Source organism: Monodon monoceros, unplaced genomic scaffold, assembly GCF_005190385.1.
Source record: "Monodon monoceros isolate NGI ecotype Baffin Bay Population unplaced genomic scaffold, NGI_Narwhal_1 Super_Scaffold_12, whole genome shotgun sequence".
Taxonomy (NCBI): Eukaryota; Metazoa; Chordata; class Mammalia; order Artiodactyla; family Monodontidae; genus Monodon; species Monodon monoceros.
Window position 1 is genome coordinate 117341518 of NW_021703768.1, and position 19997 is coordinate 117361514.

At 49.0% G+C, this 19997-nt stretch overlaps 1 protein-coding gene and 1 long non-coding RNA gene across 5 annotated transcripts in view; both read right to left on the bottom strand.

Annotated features, from left to right (window-relative positions):
• Positions 1-5221: 5221 nt before the first annotated feature.
• Positions 5222-18574, bottom strand: HBEGF (heparin binding EGF like growth factor). Of its 4 annotated transcripts, XR_003792734.1 has the most exons (7): positions 18240-18574; positions 17876-18049; positions 14016-14193; positions 13611-13695; positions 8113-8268; positions 7233-7323; positions 5229-6660 (listed from the first exon to the last, which is right to left on the bottom strand). XR_003792734.1 is itself a non-coding variant. In XM_029217435.1 (6 exons), exons 1-5 carry the CDS (start codon positions 18283-18285, stop codon positions 7251-7253), a joined length of 627 nt encoding a protein of 208 aa, XP_029073268.1. In that variant the 5' UTR covers positions 18286-18574; the 3' UTR covers positions 5222-6660; positions 7233-7250. The 4 variants fall into 4 exon arrangements, 3 of the variants coding, with proteins under 3 accessions (XP_029073268.1, XP_029073269.1, XP_029073270.1); XM_029217435.1 differs by lacking the exon at positions 13611-13695 and having other exon boundaries at positions 5222-6660; XM_029217436.1 differs by lacking the exon at positions 13611-13695 and having other exon boundaries at positions 5229-6336.
• A 78-nt stretch (positions 18575-18652) lies between these two features.
• Positions 18653-19997, bottom strand: part of LOC114892467 — a 51942-nt gene continuing 50597 nt past the window's right edge. Inside the window, exon 3 of the long non-coding RNA XR_003792735.1 lies at positions 18653-19002. This is a non-coding gene — a long non-coding RNA (uncharacterized LOC114892467). The remainder of the gene's footprint in view (positions 19003-19997) is intronic.

Below are 19997 nucleotides of genomic sequence, written 5' to 3' on the forward strand. Positions count from 1 at the left end.
AGCTCGTGGTCAGTGAGAATTGCATTAGGTAGTAATAGCCTTGTGGAAGGTTCTTCATTCCTCCAAGTTTCAGGGCCCTCTTCCATTAAACTGGAGATAATAATACTACCGACCTTTCCGAGGCACTGTAAGGGTTAAATAAGATCCTCTCAGAGAAGAACTGTGAAACACCAGATAAATGGCAGGTGTCCTTATTTTTCTTTTTTCTTTTTCTGTCTTCAGGTCCTTCTTATTTATCCCTTTTGCTTCCTTTATTCTCCTCCTTGCCTCCTTCTCCCTCCCATCACCCTCACTGTAGTGCCCTCCTTCATCCCATTTGGCCTTAAAATGTCCACAGAAGAATTCTCTTTATTTTTAATATATATTTATTTATTTATTTATTTTTGGCTGCGTTGGGTCTCCGCTGCTGCGCACAGGCTTTTCTCTAGTTGTGTCGAGCGGGGGCTACTCTTTGTTGTGGTGCGCGGGCTTCTCATTGCAGCGGCTTCACTTGTTGCGGAGCACGGGCTCTAGGCACGGGGATTCAGTAGTTGTGGCTCGTGGGCTCTAGAGTGCAGGCTCAGCAGTTGTGGTGCACGGGCTTGGTTGTTCTGCGGCGTGTGGGATCTTCCTGGACCAGGGCTCGAACCCGTGTCCCCTGCCTTGGCAGGCGGATTCTTAACCACTCAGCCACCAGGGAAGTCCCCACAAAAGAATTTTTGATTTCTGTGGCCCCTGTGAACTTGCTCCCCCATTCATTCCCATCTTGATGAACAGAACCATTATTTGGCCAGTTTCTCAGGCTAAAATCCAAGAAATCATCCTTGATTCTTCTCTTTCCCTTAGTGCCTACATTTGATCCTTCAGCCTGTCTTATAGGTGGTTCCTGCAATACGTATCCTGTATCTGACCATTTCTTACCACCTGCTCTGCTACCACCCTTCTCCTGGCCACCATCATGTCTTGCCTGGATGACTGCAAAGGTCTCCTAACTCTTGCCCCCTAGGACCCCTTCTCTGTATGTTAAAGTCATACTTGTAAAACATAAATTAAATCATATCACTGCTCTGCTCAAAACAATCCACTGGCTTCCAAATTGTTTACCATCCGGTTCTTACCTCCCTCTTCAACCTCCAATGACTATGCTACAACTCAGGGGTTCCTTTCTGTCACTCACACATACTAAGCTTATTCTTTGCATGCCTGATCCTGCCTTGTCCCAGTTCAGATGTTACCTCCTCAGAGAGACCTTTTCTGAGCCACCTATGTAAATTAATTCTGTCCCTACTGACTCTTTAGTAGATCACTCGTGTGTGTGTTATTTCTGAAATTATCCCATTTCTTTATTTACACATGTATTGTTGGTCCATGTGTCAGTCTTGCCCACTGTTCTCCAGTGACAAGAATATTACTTGGCACATTGTAAGTGCCCGTCAATTTTTTTTTAATGATAAATGAATGTACTTGCTCCAAGATTACTTCTTCTCCCCCCCCACCTTACTCCATCAAAATGCCCTCCCTCTTCTTCAGAGCATGGATTTCATTTGAAAGTTGATAGAGAGGCCTCCACAAATATTTGCTGAATGGATGAAGCTAAAATGAGTTACGGGGCTTCCCTGGTGGTGCAGTGGTTAAGAATCTGCCTGCCAATGCAGGGGGCACGCGTTCGAGCCCTGGTCCGGGAAGATCCCACATGCTGCAGAGCAGCTAAGCCCGTGCGCCACAACTACTGAGCCTGCGCTCTAGAGCCCGTGAGCCACAACTACCGAGCCCATGTGCCACAACTACTGAACCCACGTGCCACAACTACTAAAGCCCGCGTGCCTAGAGCCCGTGCTCCACAACAAGAGAAGCCACCGCAAGGAGAAGCCCACGCACCTGAACAAAGAATAGCCCCCACTCGCCGCAACTAGAGAAAGCCCACACGCAGCTACGAAGACCCAATGCAGCCAAAAATAATAAATAAATAAAATAAATAAATTTATTAAAAAAATAAAACGAATTACGTCAACTAAGAATGCCAGCCTCTTAATGTATAGCTATTCCCAGGAGTATTAGCATTCTCAAACAGGAAGCTTGAATTTTCAGGCATCGTTGACAAAGGGAAAAATTTCAGGCCAGCCGAGTTGAAGTGACATGTTTGGACTGAGTTTCTCTTCCATGTCTTCTTAAATCCACATATATTTGTTAAGACCCTTTAGGGCTCCTTTGAAACCAAAGCTGCCGTTAAAATCTAAAACAATAATTGAAAAGCATTGCTTGTTTCTAAGAAAAGTATTGTGGATTGAGAATCAGAGGCCTGGGTTTCAGTCCTGGATGTGCCACTACTTAGCTTCTCGGACAGGTTGCTGATGATAACTATCATTTACTGAGCGTCTAACACGTGGCTGACCCTGAGCTAGGCACTTGGCTCACATATATCATTTCTGCAACTCTTCCAGGTGGGTATTTTTAGTATGTCTATTTTATAGATAGGGAGGAAGGTTCAGGGAAGTCAGGTATCATTCATGAGGCCACATGCTAGTAAACAGTGAAGCCTAGACTCAGACTCAAGTTTGTGTCAGTCTGTATTCCTGTTCCTTCCCCAGCACCCTGATAAGGCATCTTGGGGCAGGAGAAGAAACTCTAAGGAGTTGCTCTCTAAGATCTTTTTCATGTAATTTCTTCACTATATACTTTCTGGATTTGAGAAGAAGAGGACACAAGTGTGGCCCTGAGAACTCATTTGAGAATGTAGCTTAGTGGTTAGAGTACAGCCTTGGATGTCAGACTTCCCGAGTTAACAGCCTGACTTTACTGCTCACCTTAAGCATCTACGTCATGCGTGGAGTCAGAGCACCTACCTCCTGGCCCAGTGGGCCCTACTTAGTGAGTACTCCATGAATGTTAAATATTTATTAACCTAATAATGATTATTATGTACGTCATAAAAGAAAGTCTCTCAAAGGATACTGAAAGGAAAGCTCACAGAGAAGAGGTAGATGTTTCTCAGTACTCACAAGGGCCCAATCTCTTCTGTTGGCCAATCTTGAGAAGTGGCTGCTGGTTCAGAGGCTCCCAGAGTCACTGTATCAGCCAAGTAGATGCCCAGGGGAGCTCCAGTGAAGCCAAGGAGAGCTTTTATCAGCAGCAGGGGCAGGAGGAGAGAGCAGCTGAAAAGCAGGAAGCCCAGGACCCACAGGAAACATTAGCTGGAGAAACAGTGTGTTCGGAAAAGCCCAGCCCTGAGTGAGGACTGGAGGCTTGAAGCTTAGAGGCAGGAAAGGGAGCCCCACGAAGAGTTCAAAGTAACTCATTGCTCCAGAGTTATTTCTGTACCATTTTCTCTGACTACCGAAGTAATACATTGGTACTTTACAGAGCTTTATATAATGCAAACAGCAAAAGAGTCCCCTACCAAAGTTTTTAAGAATCTTTTTATTGAAGTTTAATACCTGTAGAAAAATGCACAAATCATACTCAATGAATTTTCTCAAAGTGAGGTGCACATGGGAAGCCAGTACCTAAATCTTAGAATATAACATTATCAGAACACCAGAAGTTCCCTTATCTTCCCCCTTCCAGTCATTATCAATCCCAATAGTAACCCCTTTCCTAATTTCTTTCCCCATAGATGAGTTTTGCCTGTTTTAAAATTTTAAATAAATGGGATCACACGGAAGGTATCCTTTTGTGTCTGGCTTGTTTGACTCAGCAGTATGTTGTGAGATTCATCCATATTGCTATGTAATATTTCATGGTATAGATATACGACAATGTATTTATTCATTTCATCATCAAATACTGACGAGTATTGGGGTAGTTTCCAGTTTTCACTTATTGCAAATAATGCTAAGATCACTCTTGTACATATCTTTTGGTGAGCATATGTACTCATTTCTCTTGTGTATATCACTGGAAGTGGAATTGCTGGGTTATAGGCTATGCATATGTTCAGCTTTGGACAGTCAAAGTACATGTAAGATCTCTCTGTGGGCTCCCGGAGAAACTTCACAATGTCACAACTCTCAAAGAGAAGAGGATGCGGAGGGGGCATCCAGTAGCACTTGTCTAACGGCCTCCCAGTGGAAGTCTCTGCTTCCACTCTGTCCAGGACAACATGACCTGTCTCGAATTCCATTCATCCCGTCATCCCCATCCATCCTCCCCAGCAAATGCCCTTCTTTAAACCCAATCACACTTCCAGGGCAGCACTGCCTCACATACCTGTCCACTTGCTGGCCTTGGATTGGATTTTAGTCATTTCTTGTATTCATTCATCCACATAACAAATATTGTGTGCCTACAACTCAATTGCACTCTTTTACAATCTGGGACTGGAGCAATGTATACACCCCTATCTTCATGGAGCTAGCATTCTAGTAGGAAGAGATAGACAAAAACAAATAAGAATATGTTAGTGGTGATGAGGGCAATGAAGAAAAATAAAGCCGAATAATGAGAGTAAGAGGAGTCGGGTGGGAGAGGAATGTGCTATCGTATAATAGGGTAGTCAGAGAAGGCCTGCAAGATCTGGATTATGTTTTAAATGATCACTGGCTATTATGTTGGAAATGGGCTATATGGGAGTAAGGTGGAAGAAAGGAGACAGGAGGCCACCACAGGAGTCTAGGTAAGAGGGAATTCTCTGATGGTCCTGCGGTTAGGACTCTGCGCTTTCACAGCTAAGGGCGCAGTTTCAGTCCCTGGCTGATGGTCAATTGGACTGGGATGATGGTAGTGACAGTGATGAGAAGTGGCTGCATTCAGCATGTATCCAAAAGGTAGGTCTGACAAGATTTGCTGATAGACGATAGATGGAATGTGGAGCATGAGCGGGGAGTCAAAGGTGACTTGTTTCCTCCAGGAGCAATGCCTGCTTGCACAGACAGCATAGGCCCTGACGCCAGGGTCTGCCCACTGAATGGGCAGATGTCTTTCCCGGTTACAGCCAGCCCAACTTCCTATGTGAAAGACCTATTCTCTACTGTCTCAGAGATGGTATGATATAAGTACTAAGACAAATGATTAGAATCAGATTACCAGTTGCAGCTCTCTCACTTACCAACTGTGTATCCTCGGGCAAGTTACCTAACCTATCCAAGCCTCAGTTTCCAATTCTGGAAAAATGGGACAATAGTACCTCCTACATAGGGTTGTTGGGGATACTGAGATAGTATATATAAATAGGCCTGGGCTATTTATGGGCTTAGAAAATACCTACGTTAAACTAGCTCCCAGTTAAAACAATCAGACAGAAGGCTATGGAGTAAGGGTTATCTTTATTTGAATTGCAAAGTATAAATATAAACCAAGTTTGGAAATTCAGGTTTGTAACAGTTCAGTAATGGCACCAGAAACTTCCAGAAGGGACCACGACAGCATACCTTTGTAGTTTTGGTGAGGTGGGTGGGTTTACACAAAAGCCCTCCTCACCTCCAACCTTCTCTGTAGCAATTGGTAGGTTATCAATTACTAAGAACAGTCAGCTCCAATGTTTCCTGTTCCTCCTCAGCCTTTTTCTTTGCTAATAGCTTTTCTAGATTATCCTCTGCTGCATTGACCCCTGCATGGAGTAGCACCAGAAGAATGGCAGGATAAGAGAAATGTCTTGACACAAGGGACAGTGAGTTCCCACTCTGTGGACCTGGACCCGTGGAGGGTGAGGGGCCAGGAAAGCTTCAGGCATGGAAGCCCAACTTCTTCTGAGACTGGGCAGGGAGAGGACACAGGGGAATACCGATATCTGTTACATCTTGACATCAGCACCTTGGGCTTTCAAAACACAAACGGTAGACACAATCGCCTAGGCAAGACTGTCGTCCAACTCATAGAGTGGATCTGACAAAGTTAATTCCTACAGCCTGACCATACAGAACTCCCCCTGTGGCACTCAGATCATGGAAGGTCTTCCGAAATGTGGACAGACAATAGATTACTACAGATGGATCACAGAGCCATCTCACATTTGCAGCAGGGGAGACTAATGCTGAGCCAGAGGGTGGGGGATGCAGGGTGGAGGGCCAGGAAATTGCCAAAGTAACAGTCTAGGCACTTGAAATATTATTGTTAGATTGTTAAAAACTAAATAAATTAACATACATAGAATAAAATAAATATATAATTTAAGAGGCATTTTACAAACAAACAAACAAACAAAAATAGTTGTTATTTTTCCATCTGGGTAGAAGTCCCAAAATTCAGAGTTCTCAGGTTTATGGTATTTCACAGTTAACTCATCAAATTCAGCACTGAAGGGTCCAAATGGCAGATCCCTTGGTGGCTTGTTGAGCACATGGCTTCTCAATCTTTGTTACTTTCTTCCAGTCCCCGAATCTTTCTTTCTTCCTCTCCTTCCTTTTTTTTCAGGCAAAGATCCTGGAGCATATGGAATTTAACTGGCATTTTAATCCAGAAGATAAGTGTTTAAACAAACTTATGGGGGTAAGTAGGGCTTGGTGGAGGAGAATCAGAAGGGCATGAAGGTCCCTCACTTTTGCTTTCTTCTGACCCAGATCCCACTGGACATATCCTGTTTGGCACTTGAAGGCTCTGGTATTTTGGCAAAGCAGTTATGGGAGGCCCAATTTAGATGGCAACTGGGGATGAAGGAATCTTCATGGCTAGTTGTGAAGTCCTTCCCCTCTGCAGAGTCTGTCATCAACTTGTATCTTCTCAGAGGTAGCAGTCCCCAGCTGATTCCTAAGCACAAGAAGAAGGCATTTAAAGCTGGATCCAGCTTAAGAGGTCTTAAGAGTCTCCTGGGTCCAGCTTTAAGAAGTGGAAAGAGGGCTTCCCTGGTGGCGCAGCGGTTGAGAGTCCGCCTGCCAATGCAGGGGACACGGGTTCGTGCCCCGGTCCGGGAGGATCCCGCATGCCGCGGAGCGGCTGGGCCCGTGAGCCATGGCCGCTGAGCCTGCGCTTCCGGAGCCTGTGCTCTGCAACGGGAGGGGCCGCAACGGTGAGAGGTCTGCGTACCGCAAAAAAAAAAAAAAAAAGAAGTGGAAAGATCTCTGGGCAGGGGTGGGAAGGAGAAGAGACAAGGACGAGAGAAGCTGTCTTCTCAGGCACTGGTCTTGGGTATCTCTCTAGCAACTTCCACCCTAAGTGGAGATGCAGCACTGAGAACCTTTTTGAAAACAATTCTGCAGTGGGACCCTGACTCCATAGCAGCCCAACCCCTAACTCCTAGGTCAAGAGAAGAATTCAGCATGCCTAGAAACAGATCCAGGAAAGGTGGTGATGGTACCATTGGGCAAAGGATGGACCATTACCTTGAGCACAGGTTTCTCTCAGTGGGACGTAGTCATGCCCAATTTCACTTTCTCTTCATTTTCCACGTCATAACCTCCTCTCCTGTGGTACCTGAGGAAAGTAAGTTTTGTGAGCAAGCTCTGCCTGCTACAGCAGGGTGCAGGCCCCAGAGCTGGTCCTTCCAAAAGATTCTGGCCCAGTGATTCTCTCCATACTTGGAAAAGCCCAGAGGATACAGCAGCTCAACAGACCTCTGGCCAAAGGTCCAACTGCCCCAAAGGATGCCTGTCTCTAATGGCAGGCTACAATTTGCTAAGAACTTTCACCTCATTTATACAATCCTCACAACATCTTTATGAAGTAGGGGAACAGAGATTACAATCACTGAAAGATTACAACCCTTAGAAAGACAGGTAACTTGATCCAGGTCTCACAACACATGAGTTGCACGCTTGTAAATGGGCACAGAGTGCTTAGTAGGTCTCCTCAGTCTAGAATATAAGCTGGATTGAAAGCATGGCCTGGGGACTAGATGCCCCAGATTTGGAAGGATATACCAATAGCGCCACCCATGCCCTGACTACCAAACCACACCCTAATGCCATCAGAGAACAGAGTCAGGAAAAAGAACTGTGTGAAGATGTGGCTCCATGGGTGGGTTGCTGAGCCTGCTGTGAGAAGCAGGACCTCCTATGGCCTGGCAATTTTTTTCCTGGGCTCTAGACACTGGACATATGTCATACCAGAGAAGCCAGGTTCTTGGAGAGCCTGTACCCAGGAATGTTAGTCAGACTCCTAGCCCAGGATTTGGGAGGTTAGAGGGCTCATGTGACCATCAGGTAGAAGATCCTGGAGGAGGAGGAATAGAAGTGATTTGCAAAAACAGCCTGTAACACTCACCAAAACATGAGAAGCCCCACGATGACCAGCAGACAGACGGATGACAGCACCACGACCACCACAACCAGGATGGTCGTGTGATCATAGGTATATAAACGATTTTTCACTGGGAGGCTCAGCCCATGGCACCTCTCTCCATGGTAACCCAGGTGGCAGCTGGTCCAAAACAGAACAAAGCAGAGATGAAGTTAGTGGTTTGGCTTCACTCTTGGCAACGGGCCACCTACATAAGCCAGAGCCCACTCCTCACAGCTTCAGCCTGTCAGTCCCTAACTGTGATTCCTGTCCTTCCTCTAGCCTTCTATAGTACAAGACTCTTTAGAAGCCCCTCTAAAGGCTCTGTGGCCTTCCTCCTTCACTCCACGCCCTCCCCTTCTTCATTCCATTTGGTCTCTGGCACAAAATTCCTACTCCAGGCAGGGAAAAAGCAAAGGAGGACTTCAGGTCTTGGCTAGATTGTTCCACGTGTGGATGATTAATTACATGTGTGTTAAAATGTTCGGAGGACTTGGGCACAAGAGCTGGTGGGTTGGACTGAGGGGATTCAGTATCACTCCCTCTTGTGAGGCCCCTCAACACTCTGACCCAGAAATAAACCCAGCCTTCCCCACCAATATTTCCAGCGTCCAGTCCCTCTGCCACTGCCCAGCCTATTAATAGGCCCTGCTCCTTTGCCAGAAGTCATTTTTCTCAAGTTTCCTTCATTTAACTCCCAGCTCCCCCTGGGTGCAAGGCCCAACTTGAAAGCTGAATTTTGGCCTTTGGCCTCTGAACGCTGGGCTATCAGGCCTACTTCATCCCAGGACAAAGCAAACAAACCGAGAAAACATCTTCTTGCCTAGCTGTCCTGCCAGTACATTTTAGAATGTCACAAAAAAAACCTTGGCTTTTCTCACTCAAGAAATAAATCAGATGGCAACTGCCTCTTCTAACACAAAACTTTTCCTGGAAGCCCTTGGGAAGATTGAGAAGTGCCTACAGTTGAAAAAGCACATTCACGTCCCTTTCTTTTTTTGCGGGGGAGCTGCGCGGCTTGGCTTGTGGGATCTTAGTTCCCCAACCAGGGATTGAACCCAGGCCCTAAGCAGTGAAAGCGCGGCCCTAACCACTGGACTGCCAGGGAATTCCCTCACATCCCTTTCCTTATCTGAGCATCCCAGAGATCCTTTGATGTAGGTAGGAGCCCATGTTACAGAAAGGCAGAGCTATTTTCCCCACAGTCACATAGCGGGGCAGAGACATAGACACAGATTGTCTGATGGTGAGCTCAGTGTGCTGCCCACACACATCTATAAATGCCCAGTCAGGGATGCCGTGGCACTGTCTGCCTGGGGACTTTAGGCCACTAACTGCTGAAGGAAGCACCGAGAACCCGGTGGCCCTCTATTCTGAACTGCACATCCTCTGGGGAAAAGGTTAGGCACCTCATTCCTCAGAGCAAGGAATCCCTTCTTCCTGCCGAGAGGTACCAGGAAAGTTCCAAGGAGCAGACCTATCAGACCCAGGGGCCGGGCTGCCCCTGCCTTCCTTCCCAGCACCTCTTCCTTTCCCAGCTCCTTCTGGGTGTTTCGGGGAACCACCTCACTGCAGGATAAATGTAGGTCAGGCCCACAGCAGAGCACACAGCTCCTTGCCCAGCCTCTCCATGCATCTGTCCCATCGGCCCAGGTGGACAAAATAATGACCCCTATCCTGCCAGGACACAGAGGATGCTCTTAGGAGCACCCCTGGAAAATCACTTGTTCAAAGAACTTTATAAGACACTGTCCTTATCGACTAGCTTAACTGAGACTCATAACACCCTGGTAGGCAGGTATAACCTCTTTTACATATTGAAAGACTATGATTAGGGTCAGAGAGAGTAAATGATTTGCTAAATGTTTCACAACTAGGGAGCAGAAGGGCCAAATTCCAAATTCATAATTCTTTCCATTCTGAACAGTGTAGGTTACCCAAGGAAACACATATCTGATGGGCTTGATGGGTTTCTGGAGCAGAAACAGAGAGCGGTCTGACTCTGCTCTCTCAGTTATTATTACTGTTATCTTGAATGATAAATAACAATTAATAGCACACATTACAGGCTTACTATGAGCCAAGTCCTCTGTGCTAATTGCTTTACAAGGATCATTTCATGTAATCTTAAAAACATCTCTATGGGCTTCCCTGGTGGGGCAGTGGTTGAGAGTCCGCCTGCCGATGCAGGGGACGCGGGTTCGTGCCCTGGTCTGGGAAGATCCCACATGCCGCAGAGCGGCTGGGCCCGTGGGCCGTGGCCGCTGAGCCTGCACGTCCGGAGCCTGTGTTCCGCAACAGGAGAGGCCCCAACAGTGAGACGCCCGCGTACCGCAAAAAAACAAAAAAAACCAAACATCTCTATGAAGTAGGAGTTACTATCCCCATTTTAAACATGAAGAGACTGAGGCCAAACTTCTGTTAGATATCCTGCCCAAGATTACACAGGTAGTGAGTGGTAGAACCAGGATTTGACTCAGCAGTCTGGCTGACTTCAGAGACTGTGCTTTCCTGCGGGGAGGGAAGGTGAAGTTGAGTCTGTTTTTCACTTCCAGCCCATCATTCAAACCCCACAGGTACTTACTCAGATGATAGAAATAAAGCTTGGCCTCAGAGTCCCGCAATTCAGTTACATAATCCCTCCACCCCCACCCTGAGTCAAAAGGATAATAATGTAAACATCCTAATATTACCCACGTCCCCCTCCCTTTGCAGACAACTCCTGGCTCCCCCAGGGAAGGAGCATTCCAAGCATCCCAGGGTGAGGGCAAGATCGTGTGTCTTGCCCAGAGCCAGTGACCCATCAAACTGCGATGTGTTGCTCCTACCCACGTCTGTGGCCCATTTCAGAACTTGTATTACAACAGAAGCAAGGACCCTCTAGAGTACAGAGACATCTTCCAGTTTGGATTTCTCCACCCCTACCCCAGGAGGTGGAGGGGGCACCATTTGGCGCAGGGGACTCAGAATACATGAGTTCCAGACTGGTCCTGCTGCTATTTCTAGCCAGGTGATCTGGAGCAAGTTACGGTCGCGTTTCCAAGCTTCAGTTTTCTCATGTGAAAGGCAGGAATAATAAATGCCTACCTCACTAGAGCTTTGTGAAGCTCAAATGAGATAATACAAATAAAAGCACTTAATAAAAGGCCAAGTCCCACATGTGTGGGAGTTACTATATAATCAGATTCCGGAGGATACTGCCCATATCCTGAGGAAGGGAGCACCAAAGTCAGACGGAGCCAAAGAGAAGGGGGCTCGCCATTCCTTCTTGGCATCTGGGCAGTGAGGCCAAGTAAAGCCTTCAGGCCTGTCTCTCTTCCAGCTCTGAGTCCTCATCAGGCTAACTGTCCCCAGGCTTGCTCCAGCCACAGGAAACTTTGCAGCCAGTTTCTGGGTCAGCAGCTCATCAGGAGCCCCAGGAAACTGCTCTTTGAGGGCAACTTTTGGCTGGTGACACAAAAGGGTTTTCCTGTGGGTGATGGCTGCAGAGGGCTGGTTTAGGAAGCCGGCCAGCCTCAAGCTCACCACGGCAGCCTGACACACCCGGCTGGTGGTTGCTGGGTCTGGAGGCAAGAAGGAGCCACAAAGCGTCCCAGATGTAGGTGCCCAGATGTCACATTCTCCCAAACCAGGAGCTCTGTGTCTTCTTGCTGCCTGCTGCCCTGAGTACCAAGGGCTGGAGGCAGGAGGCTGCCAAGCCAGACACAGAATCCAGCCCCTTGAAAATCTGCCTAGGAAGCAGACACAGAGTCTTCACATCAGATTCCATGCTCTTCAATTAGAAAAAGCCTTAGGAGACCTCTAGTATAATAGCTGCCCTCTGTAAAATCGTGCTCCAACTCTGTAAGAACAGACAGGGAAGAAGGACGCAATCCAACACCCAGTGCAGCCTGGGGGCATGAAAAGCATGTTGGACGGGAAGTCAGGCACCTGAGTGCCTGTCCTGTTTCCACACACTTTATTTAGCTGCTGATCTCAGACAAATCACTTCCTACTTCAGGGCTCCAGTTTCCTCATCTTTCAAGTACAGACAGCAAGCCCTGCCTACCCAGCAGAGGACTTTTGAGAATACAGGGCTGTATTTTCCCGTCCCCTAGAATAGCTGACACCAAGTAGGTGCTCAACAGAGACCTGTTGGGCTCAACTCATATTAAATGTAAACTGTAAAGCTCCATGGCAAAGGAAGGAAGGCACTGTCACAGTTACCATCACCATCCCTAGGGCCACCTTGACCCTGGACACCATTATCTAGGTTCTCTGGGTTTAGGTGGTCAGTCAAGCTCAGCTCTCCAGGAGAGAAGCCTTAAAAGAGTTCTCAGCTGAGCAGTGGAAGTCCGTCCACCAACGCCCTGGACCAGTTCGGCCCAGACAGGTTTCTGGCCTTGATCCATCTTGACTACGCTCAGAGTCACTGCCTCCACCCTGTGCTAATGAGGCCAGTTTACAAATTTAGGACAAACATTCCCTGCCCTGTCTCAAGACTTCTGGAAGAATAATTGGGGGACTGTCTAGGTCACTCTTTTTTTTTTTTTAACATCTTTATTGGAGTGTAATTGCTTTACAATATTGTGTTAGTTTCTGCTGTATAACAAAGGGAATCAGCTATACGTATACATATATCCGCATACTTCCTCCCTCTTGCGTCTCCCTCCCACTGTCTAGGTCACTCTTAAGCAACCCTCTCCAATACCAAGCTCTTGACAAGGATATGAAAGGAGAGGACACACAAGTGACTGTAGACATGGAGGAGGGTGATGGGTCTGTCTGACAATTGCCAAATACAGGGCAACTCTGCTATATGAGATCAGATGGGATAAGGAAGCTTTAAAAAAAAAAACCAAAGGATCTGTACCAATCACAGCAGAAGAGATGCGAGGCAGCCAGCCTTCTTGACAGGCTGGGAAGCGGTGTGCACACAGCAATCTCCTGACTCTGTCCAGAGCCTCCCAGGTCACAGAGGTTGCCACTCCACAGAAACTCAGGCCCAGCAGACGAGAGTGCATGTTTACAGCCTGATGTGGGTGTTGGTCTCAGGCACAGTGGCGACATTATGCCTGCCACAGAGCATGGCAGTGTCGTCATCCCTGAGGGGTTGCCAAGGCAGCCATTTGCTGGGCTTGGCCTAGCAGAGTGGCTGGGGAACCCATGGCCTCTCCACCCACACCCCTGCCCAGGGAAGGGGTGGTGCTGCCTGACCGGGGGCTGATGCCTACTGAGTTGGGTTCCATTTTCCGTTAATCTTACACAAAGGAAGTGTTCTCCCACCCCCATAGCCAAAGGTCAATACCCACCATGTCCCCCACCTCCTGGCCCTGGCCAGGGTGAGGAAGAAGGGAGGAGGGGCTTCTCCCTGCTCCCACAATGATTGCTTTCTCTACAGTCCTGCCATGTCTTAGAATCAACCCACATTTGCTCATTCATATGCACATATGTCTGAGTACACATACCTGCATAGCACATATCCAAATGCACCTCATACCTACCTGCAGGACTTGGGAAAGAAGGCCACGGGAGCTCCACTCCACCCAGGAGCCCCACTCTGCCATGTTTCCTACTGGCTTCTCCCATCTGGAGTAGGGCATGAGGCAGAAATGAAGAACCTGCCTTCAGGTGTCAGCTCTCCTAGCGTGTGCTCATTTCTGAGCAAGCAGGAAATGCCCCCAAAGATGAAAGAGCGTCACAAACCCACGCCACAGGAAATTGCATCCTATGCTGGGGGGAGCCCCTTCCGCTGACTAAAAATATTTCCCCTCCTCCCAACTTCCTCCCAGAGGTTGAGAAGAAACTGGGTGGATTTATGAATTCAAGGAACAGTGACAACCAGGAACAGCCACCAGGCTGACAAAGAGTGAGCTGTTAACAGTCAGCCCCGGGGAAGGGACACTTACATGCAGGATGGAGCCCGGAGCTCCTTCACATATTTGCATTCTCCATGGATGCAGAAGTCCTTGTATTTCCGAAGACATGGGTCTCTCTTCTTCCCTAACCCCTTGCCTTTCTTCTTTCTTTTCCCACGCTCCTCCTTGCTCGGTGTGGCCAGAGCTTGTGGCTTGGAAGAGAAAGCAGCTGCGGTAGAAAAGTACCCTGTTACGTCTTTGACTTCCTCAGGGGAAAAAATCAGAACAGCACAGTGTCTGGAAGGATGTTTTGATCCTACCTGAAGTCAGAGGCCTGGGAAGGCCTCTCGGCTCAGTGCCTCCCAAGAGCTGAAGGAAGACTGGGCAGACCTCCCAAAAGTGGTGGAGGAAGTAGAGGCTGGGGGGGTCCCAAGGAAGACATTTCATAAACTCAGTTTAAGAACCTCATTCTATGGACTTGAGGACACGGGGAGGGGGAAGGGTAAGCTGGGACGAAGTGAGAGAGTGGCATGGACATATATACACTACCAAATGTAAAATAGCTAGTGGGAAGCAGCCGCATAGCACAGGGAGATCGGCTCAGTGCTCTGTGACCACCTAGAGGGGTGGGATAGGGAGGGGGGGAGGGAGACGCAAGAGGGAGGGGACAAGGGGATGTATGTATATGTGTAGCTGATTCACTTTGTCATACAGCAGAAACTAACACACCATTGTAAAGCAATTATACTCCAATAAAGATGTTAAAAAAAAAAAAAAGACTACTGGGTCCAAGTGACACTAAAAAAAAAGGACCTCATTCTAAGAATGCTGGCTTCTGTTGAGTAGCTTCTGTTGAGTAACTGGAGCTGATTGGGCAGTTCTACTAACCTCACCCCCACCCCACTGTCCATCCTCATCTCCTACTCCCCCACGCCCACTTGGTTCTATTTTGGCCTTAAATCAGCCTCATTTCCTGATGCTACACTCAGTGACCCATTTGCAGGAAGACAGCGTCAGAGATAAAAACTGCTTCTGGAGAAGGTACTTGGAGAGTATTTTAGAGGGAAGAGGCTCCTAAAATAAGAACAGTGCCCATGTCCAGGTGGTCCCCTCTGGGGTACCCATTAGCAGCAGCGGACCATGAGCCCAGAGCAGAACCAGGCTCAGGGACAGCAAGCAGGCCACCCCTGGTCAGAGATTTGCTGTTTTAACTTTTTAAATTTTTTTAATTTTAAAAATATTTTTATTGATCTATAGTTGATTTACAATAGTGTGCTAATTTCAAAGAGCCTTGCTTTTTTGACATCAAGCAAAATATTTACCCTGCTCTGTGTGCTATTTGCAGCTCACCACTTCTCTCAAAGGTCCATTTACATATATCCCCAGATGTCCTGTTTATAGCTCCCTAGGATGGGGAGTACAGTGCACAAGAAGCAGAAAGATGGAAAGTAAAGAACTATCAGAAGGAACTAGAACAATGATAACTCTCCCCATTCTTTCCACACTTAAAAAGGGAAAAACAACCTCACACAGACATCCAGCTGGGACTGATCATGGGCTATGCCCATCAGCCCAGGGGTCTGACACAAGTCTCCCCTCCCCTGTCCCAGCAGAAAAAAGGTGCCTGCTGTCTATGGCTATAGCCACATGTCTGGTAGAAGGATGAGCGTCATACATTAGACTGGAGTCCTAGGATCCTCAAGGTGGAATTGACCTCAAAAAATATGGCTTTCCATTTTCTGTTGAAAAACTTGAGGTCCCGAAAGGCAGTGACTTGCCCAAGGTCCTACAGGTTTGGGATCTGAAATGTGGTCTCTGGACTCCATATCCAGTGCTCTTTCCCAGCACACCAAGCTGCCTCACACAACCCAGTCCCCTCTTCCAGACAAGCCTAGAGCACATGGGATGCTGAGCCAGGAATGAGACAATGAATGGGCTCTGAAGTTAGCAGACCCATGCTCGCATTTCAGCCATGTGATCTTGGGCAAGTCACTTAATCTCTCTGAACCCTGTAGCTCTTGGTAAAAAGTGGAGAACAGGTGTTCCTATCTCAGAGGGTTGCAGCAAGGATTAATTAACCCACAATAACATGTTAAGTGCCTAGAATACAGGAGGCACTTAATAAATGGTAACAGTTATTTATTTTAGGTGATAGGATCCCTAGACCTGAAAAATAGTCTTTGCCCAGCAAACCCAAGTAAAAAGAAGAGGCAGATGCCAGTAGTAGTCCCATAGACTCTTGTTTCCTCTGGTGCAGACCCAGGCCCTTTCAGAACTCAGAAGGTGAGGCAGATGCTCAGAGGAAACCAATGACCATGGCTGTGGTGAAATTGAGGCAGGAGGGCCCAGCCGATCAGAAAAAGGAGGGAGAGGGACTTCCCTGGTGGCGCAGTGGTTAAGAATCCGCCTGCCAATGCAGGGGACACGGGTTCGAGCCCTGGTCCAGGAAGATCCCACATGCCGTGGAGCAACTAAGCCCGTGCGCCACAACTACTGAGCCTGCACTCTAGAGCCCACGAGCCACAACTACTGAGCCCGTGTGCCCCAACTATTGAAGCCCACACGCCTAAAGCCCGTGCTCTGCAACAAGAGAAGCCACCACAATGAGAAGCCTGTGCACCACAACGAAGAGTAGCTCCCGCTCTCTGCAACTAGAGAAAGCCCGCACGCAGCAACGAAGACCCAGCACAGCCAAAAATAAATAAATAAATAAATAAATAAATTTTAAAAAAAAAGAAAAGGGAGGGAGAGAGTGACAGGGTGACAGCCAGGCTCCTGCCGGGGAGAGGGAGCAGTGAGTCAGGTCTGCAGAGCTAGGAGGAGCAGCTGTGTGGGTGGAGGGTGAGTCACAGCCCAGCTCTGCCCTGCCTATGAGGAGAGGGCCGGGAGAATACAGGTTGTTCAGGCCAGGAGTGACCCCCAGAGGGCCACTGTGAGAGGATGGAAGGTGGGAACCCAGCCTCAGCTTTGGGGCAGACCCCTGATGTATACTAAATAGAGATAGCACCTAAGGGAAACTCTGGGTAAGGAAGAAGGGTGGCAGAGGAGCAGACAGAGCCAGAACAGGTGGGTATCTTTCCAACCAAATATAGTCATTCCGGGGCTCCAGGGCTCAGTCCCTGCTCCACCCTTAAGAATCTCTGCAGGTGACTGGGGGCAAGGAAGCAGGCAATACTGGAGGCTCTGGACTCTGCTCTGTGCTTGTATTTACTTAGCCACAGCACCTCTGCTGGTTGAAGGATTCCATTTGGCCCTTCCTCCCTTGGAGTCTCTCTCAGGGACTCAGGGTGGTCAGGAAGTATCCAGGCTTGTGTAGGATTTGTAGACACCCAGCATATCAATACAGCTCTCTAGGGACCCAGTGCTCACCATTCACAGCCTTCCGAGGAGGTGCTGGCCTAACCTGAGGGGGAACCAAGTGCTCCTCGTTCCCCTGTTTCCCCAACCTGGAGACAGGTGGATGGAGGAGACTAACACTGCACACCTTGTATGTGCCTAGCATCTCCACATCTGTTACCTTATTTTATACATAATAGTCAGTTGATGTGGGAATTAGGGGTTGTGCACATTTTTTCATAGAAACTCTAAGGAAAGCATCTCAACCATTCCTTGTTCCTATCACCCAGCTTACCTCAGAGGAACGTACCAACCCCACACACCTTGCCTGTTTCAATTTGCCTCAGAGTATCCAGAAAGGCAGCAACGTGGCATGTGAGACTACGTTGGGCAAGAAAGACAACAGGAGCTACATTCTAGGACCCCCCAGTGAGTTTGTCAGGCCAAGCGGCTTTTCCTTGAGGTCCTCCATGAAAACCCCCAAACCATAGGTGTGTCCAATCGGCATAAATGCCAGATCCACTTATTCTTCAACTGTCCACCGGGGTCCGAGGATGGGCATCCCTCACACCCACCTCTGAAAAGGTCCAGGTCTGTCTCTTCCAAGTCCAGGACTTCCCGGCCTCGGCCACCTCCCGGGGGCAGCAGCTGGTCCGTAGATTGAGTAGGGGAGTCCAGATTGCTGGTTCCAGCCGCCAGCCCTCTTCGAAGCCGCTCCAGGCTGTCGCCGGTCACCAACGCCGAGAGCACTGCGGGTGAGGGACGAGGCCGCTTCAGACCCGCCGCCCAGACCCCCGTCGCCACGTACCGCTGCCGGCGCCCGCCTGCCAGGGAGCACGGGCCCCACCAAGTGGCCCGCGCCGGGGGCGCTGCAGCGATCTTCCTCCGTGTCCCCTGCAGAGCGTCCCCATCCCCCCCGACCCCCGGCAGCCCTCTTACCTGCAGCCAAAAGAAGCTTCAGCACCACCGACGGCAGCAGCTTCATGGTCCCGGACTCGGCGGAGGCGGCGAGGCAGCAATCACTTTGGAGGCGGCGGCCACCGGGCGCTGGCACGGGAGCCGGGTGGGAGGAGCACAGGAGATCCTGCCGGGCACGTTCTGCTGCCGGCCTCTGCGTGCAAGCCTGGCTGGGATCTGAGCGGAGCTCGCGGCCGCTGGGCGTCTCTGTATTCACTCTGTCTGTCCGTCCGCCCGAGCCCTTGAGCCTCAGTAAGTATAGCCAGCTGCCTTCCGCGCGCAGCTCCCTCGGTAGACTGAGCGCTCCCGGGCTTGCGGCCGGGAATAAGGCTCCGGGAGGCGCCGAGACTCCGCCCCGCCCCCTGCCGCCCCGCCCCCCCTCCTCCCGCGCTGGGACTCCCGCCGGGCTCCAGGCGCCTGCCGCCCAGCCCCGGACCCCGTGGGCGCGGCTGGGAAAAGGGGCGGGAGAAGGGGGCGGTGCTCACATATTTTGGGACTAGGCCAGAGCAGCCGCGGCCTGACTGTGGGTAGGGCTGCTGACCGGCAGGTGGCGGGGACCAGCTCCTACCTTTCCCCAGATGCTTGTCACGCTGCAGCCTTGGGACTGCTGAGCTGCGCTTCGCCCTCGGACACCCCTCATTCCTTCCTCTCTTCCAGGCCTGGTCCCTCCGGTCATCCCTGCTCTAAACCAGAGACCTCCACCCATGTCATCTTCTGAGCTTCAGAAATCCTCTTCTTTGCCTACCTATAAATCAAGTAGTAAATAATAATTAATTCATTTATCATTTAAAATTAGACACATGAATGCCAGGAGGTCTTGTGAGCCCAAGGTTACCAGAGTTGCAGTTGCAGGCACCTGGTATCAACCCAGCAAAAGCAAAGGAAGTTAGTGGTATTCTTCCAGCCACTGGAGTGGCTTCTCCCCATCTTTGTCCCAGAGGACATTGTCTCCATTAGGATTTTTGAACTATTCAGTATAATTCCCAGGCTTCTGGGATTGGAGAGACACAGGCTGTGAAACAAGCCTCCTACTTTTCCTTGCCTTTGAGCACCACCTTCTTCTCCAACATAAAAGCTGAGCCCCCTCCCACAGGACCCAGCTGGCTAGCCTAGGTTGCCACGTTCAACAGGTGCCAGGAGATTGATGTGTTTTTCTTCCAACTTACGAATTTTTACAGGGGTCTTCTGGAGTCAATGTCCCGACCCAAAGAAATTACTCTCTCAGTAGGCATTTCAGCTCCCAGGGACACGCTGGGACGGGAGTTGTATGACACAGGGCTGGGTTGGCATTCAGAGCCCTCAAATTGTGCCAGGTAGAGCTGCTTGCCTGATTCAGCCCATGTGTAGGGATAAAAACAGGCCTGCTATTTATACATAGTCTATCCCACTCTCCCTCCCCATCCCCACTTCTGCAGGGGTAAATGGGGCTCTTCCCTCTTAATTTGTCCCTAGCAACTCTCCCCAGGTTTAGGTTTCCATAATGCCCTGGAATCACTACAGATCTAAGCTGGAATCCTAACTTTGCTTCTTACTGTGTGACCTTGGACAAGATATTTAATCTCACTGAGTCTCAGTTTCCACATCTCTCAAATGGGAATAACAATAATAATAATGCCTACTTTGTAGAGAGCTTCGTGAAGATTGAACGAGGGAACACATATAGAGCAATTAGTATAGGGCCAGACATATTGTCATAAATGTGACCTATTATTATCATTATTATTACTAATCATTCTATAC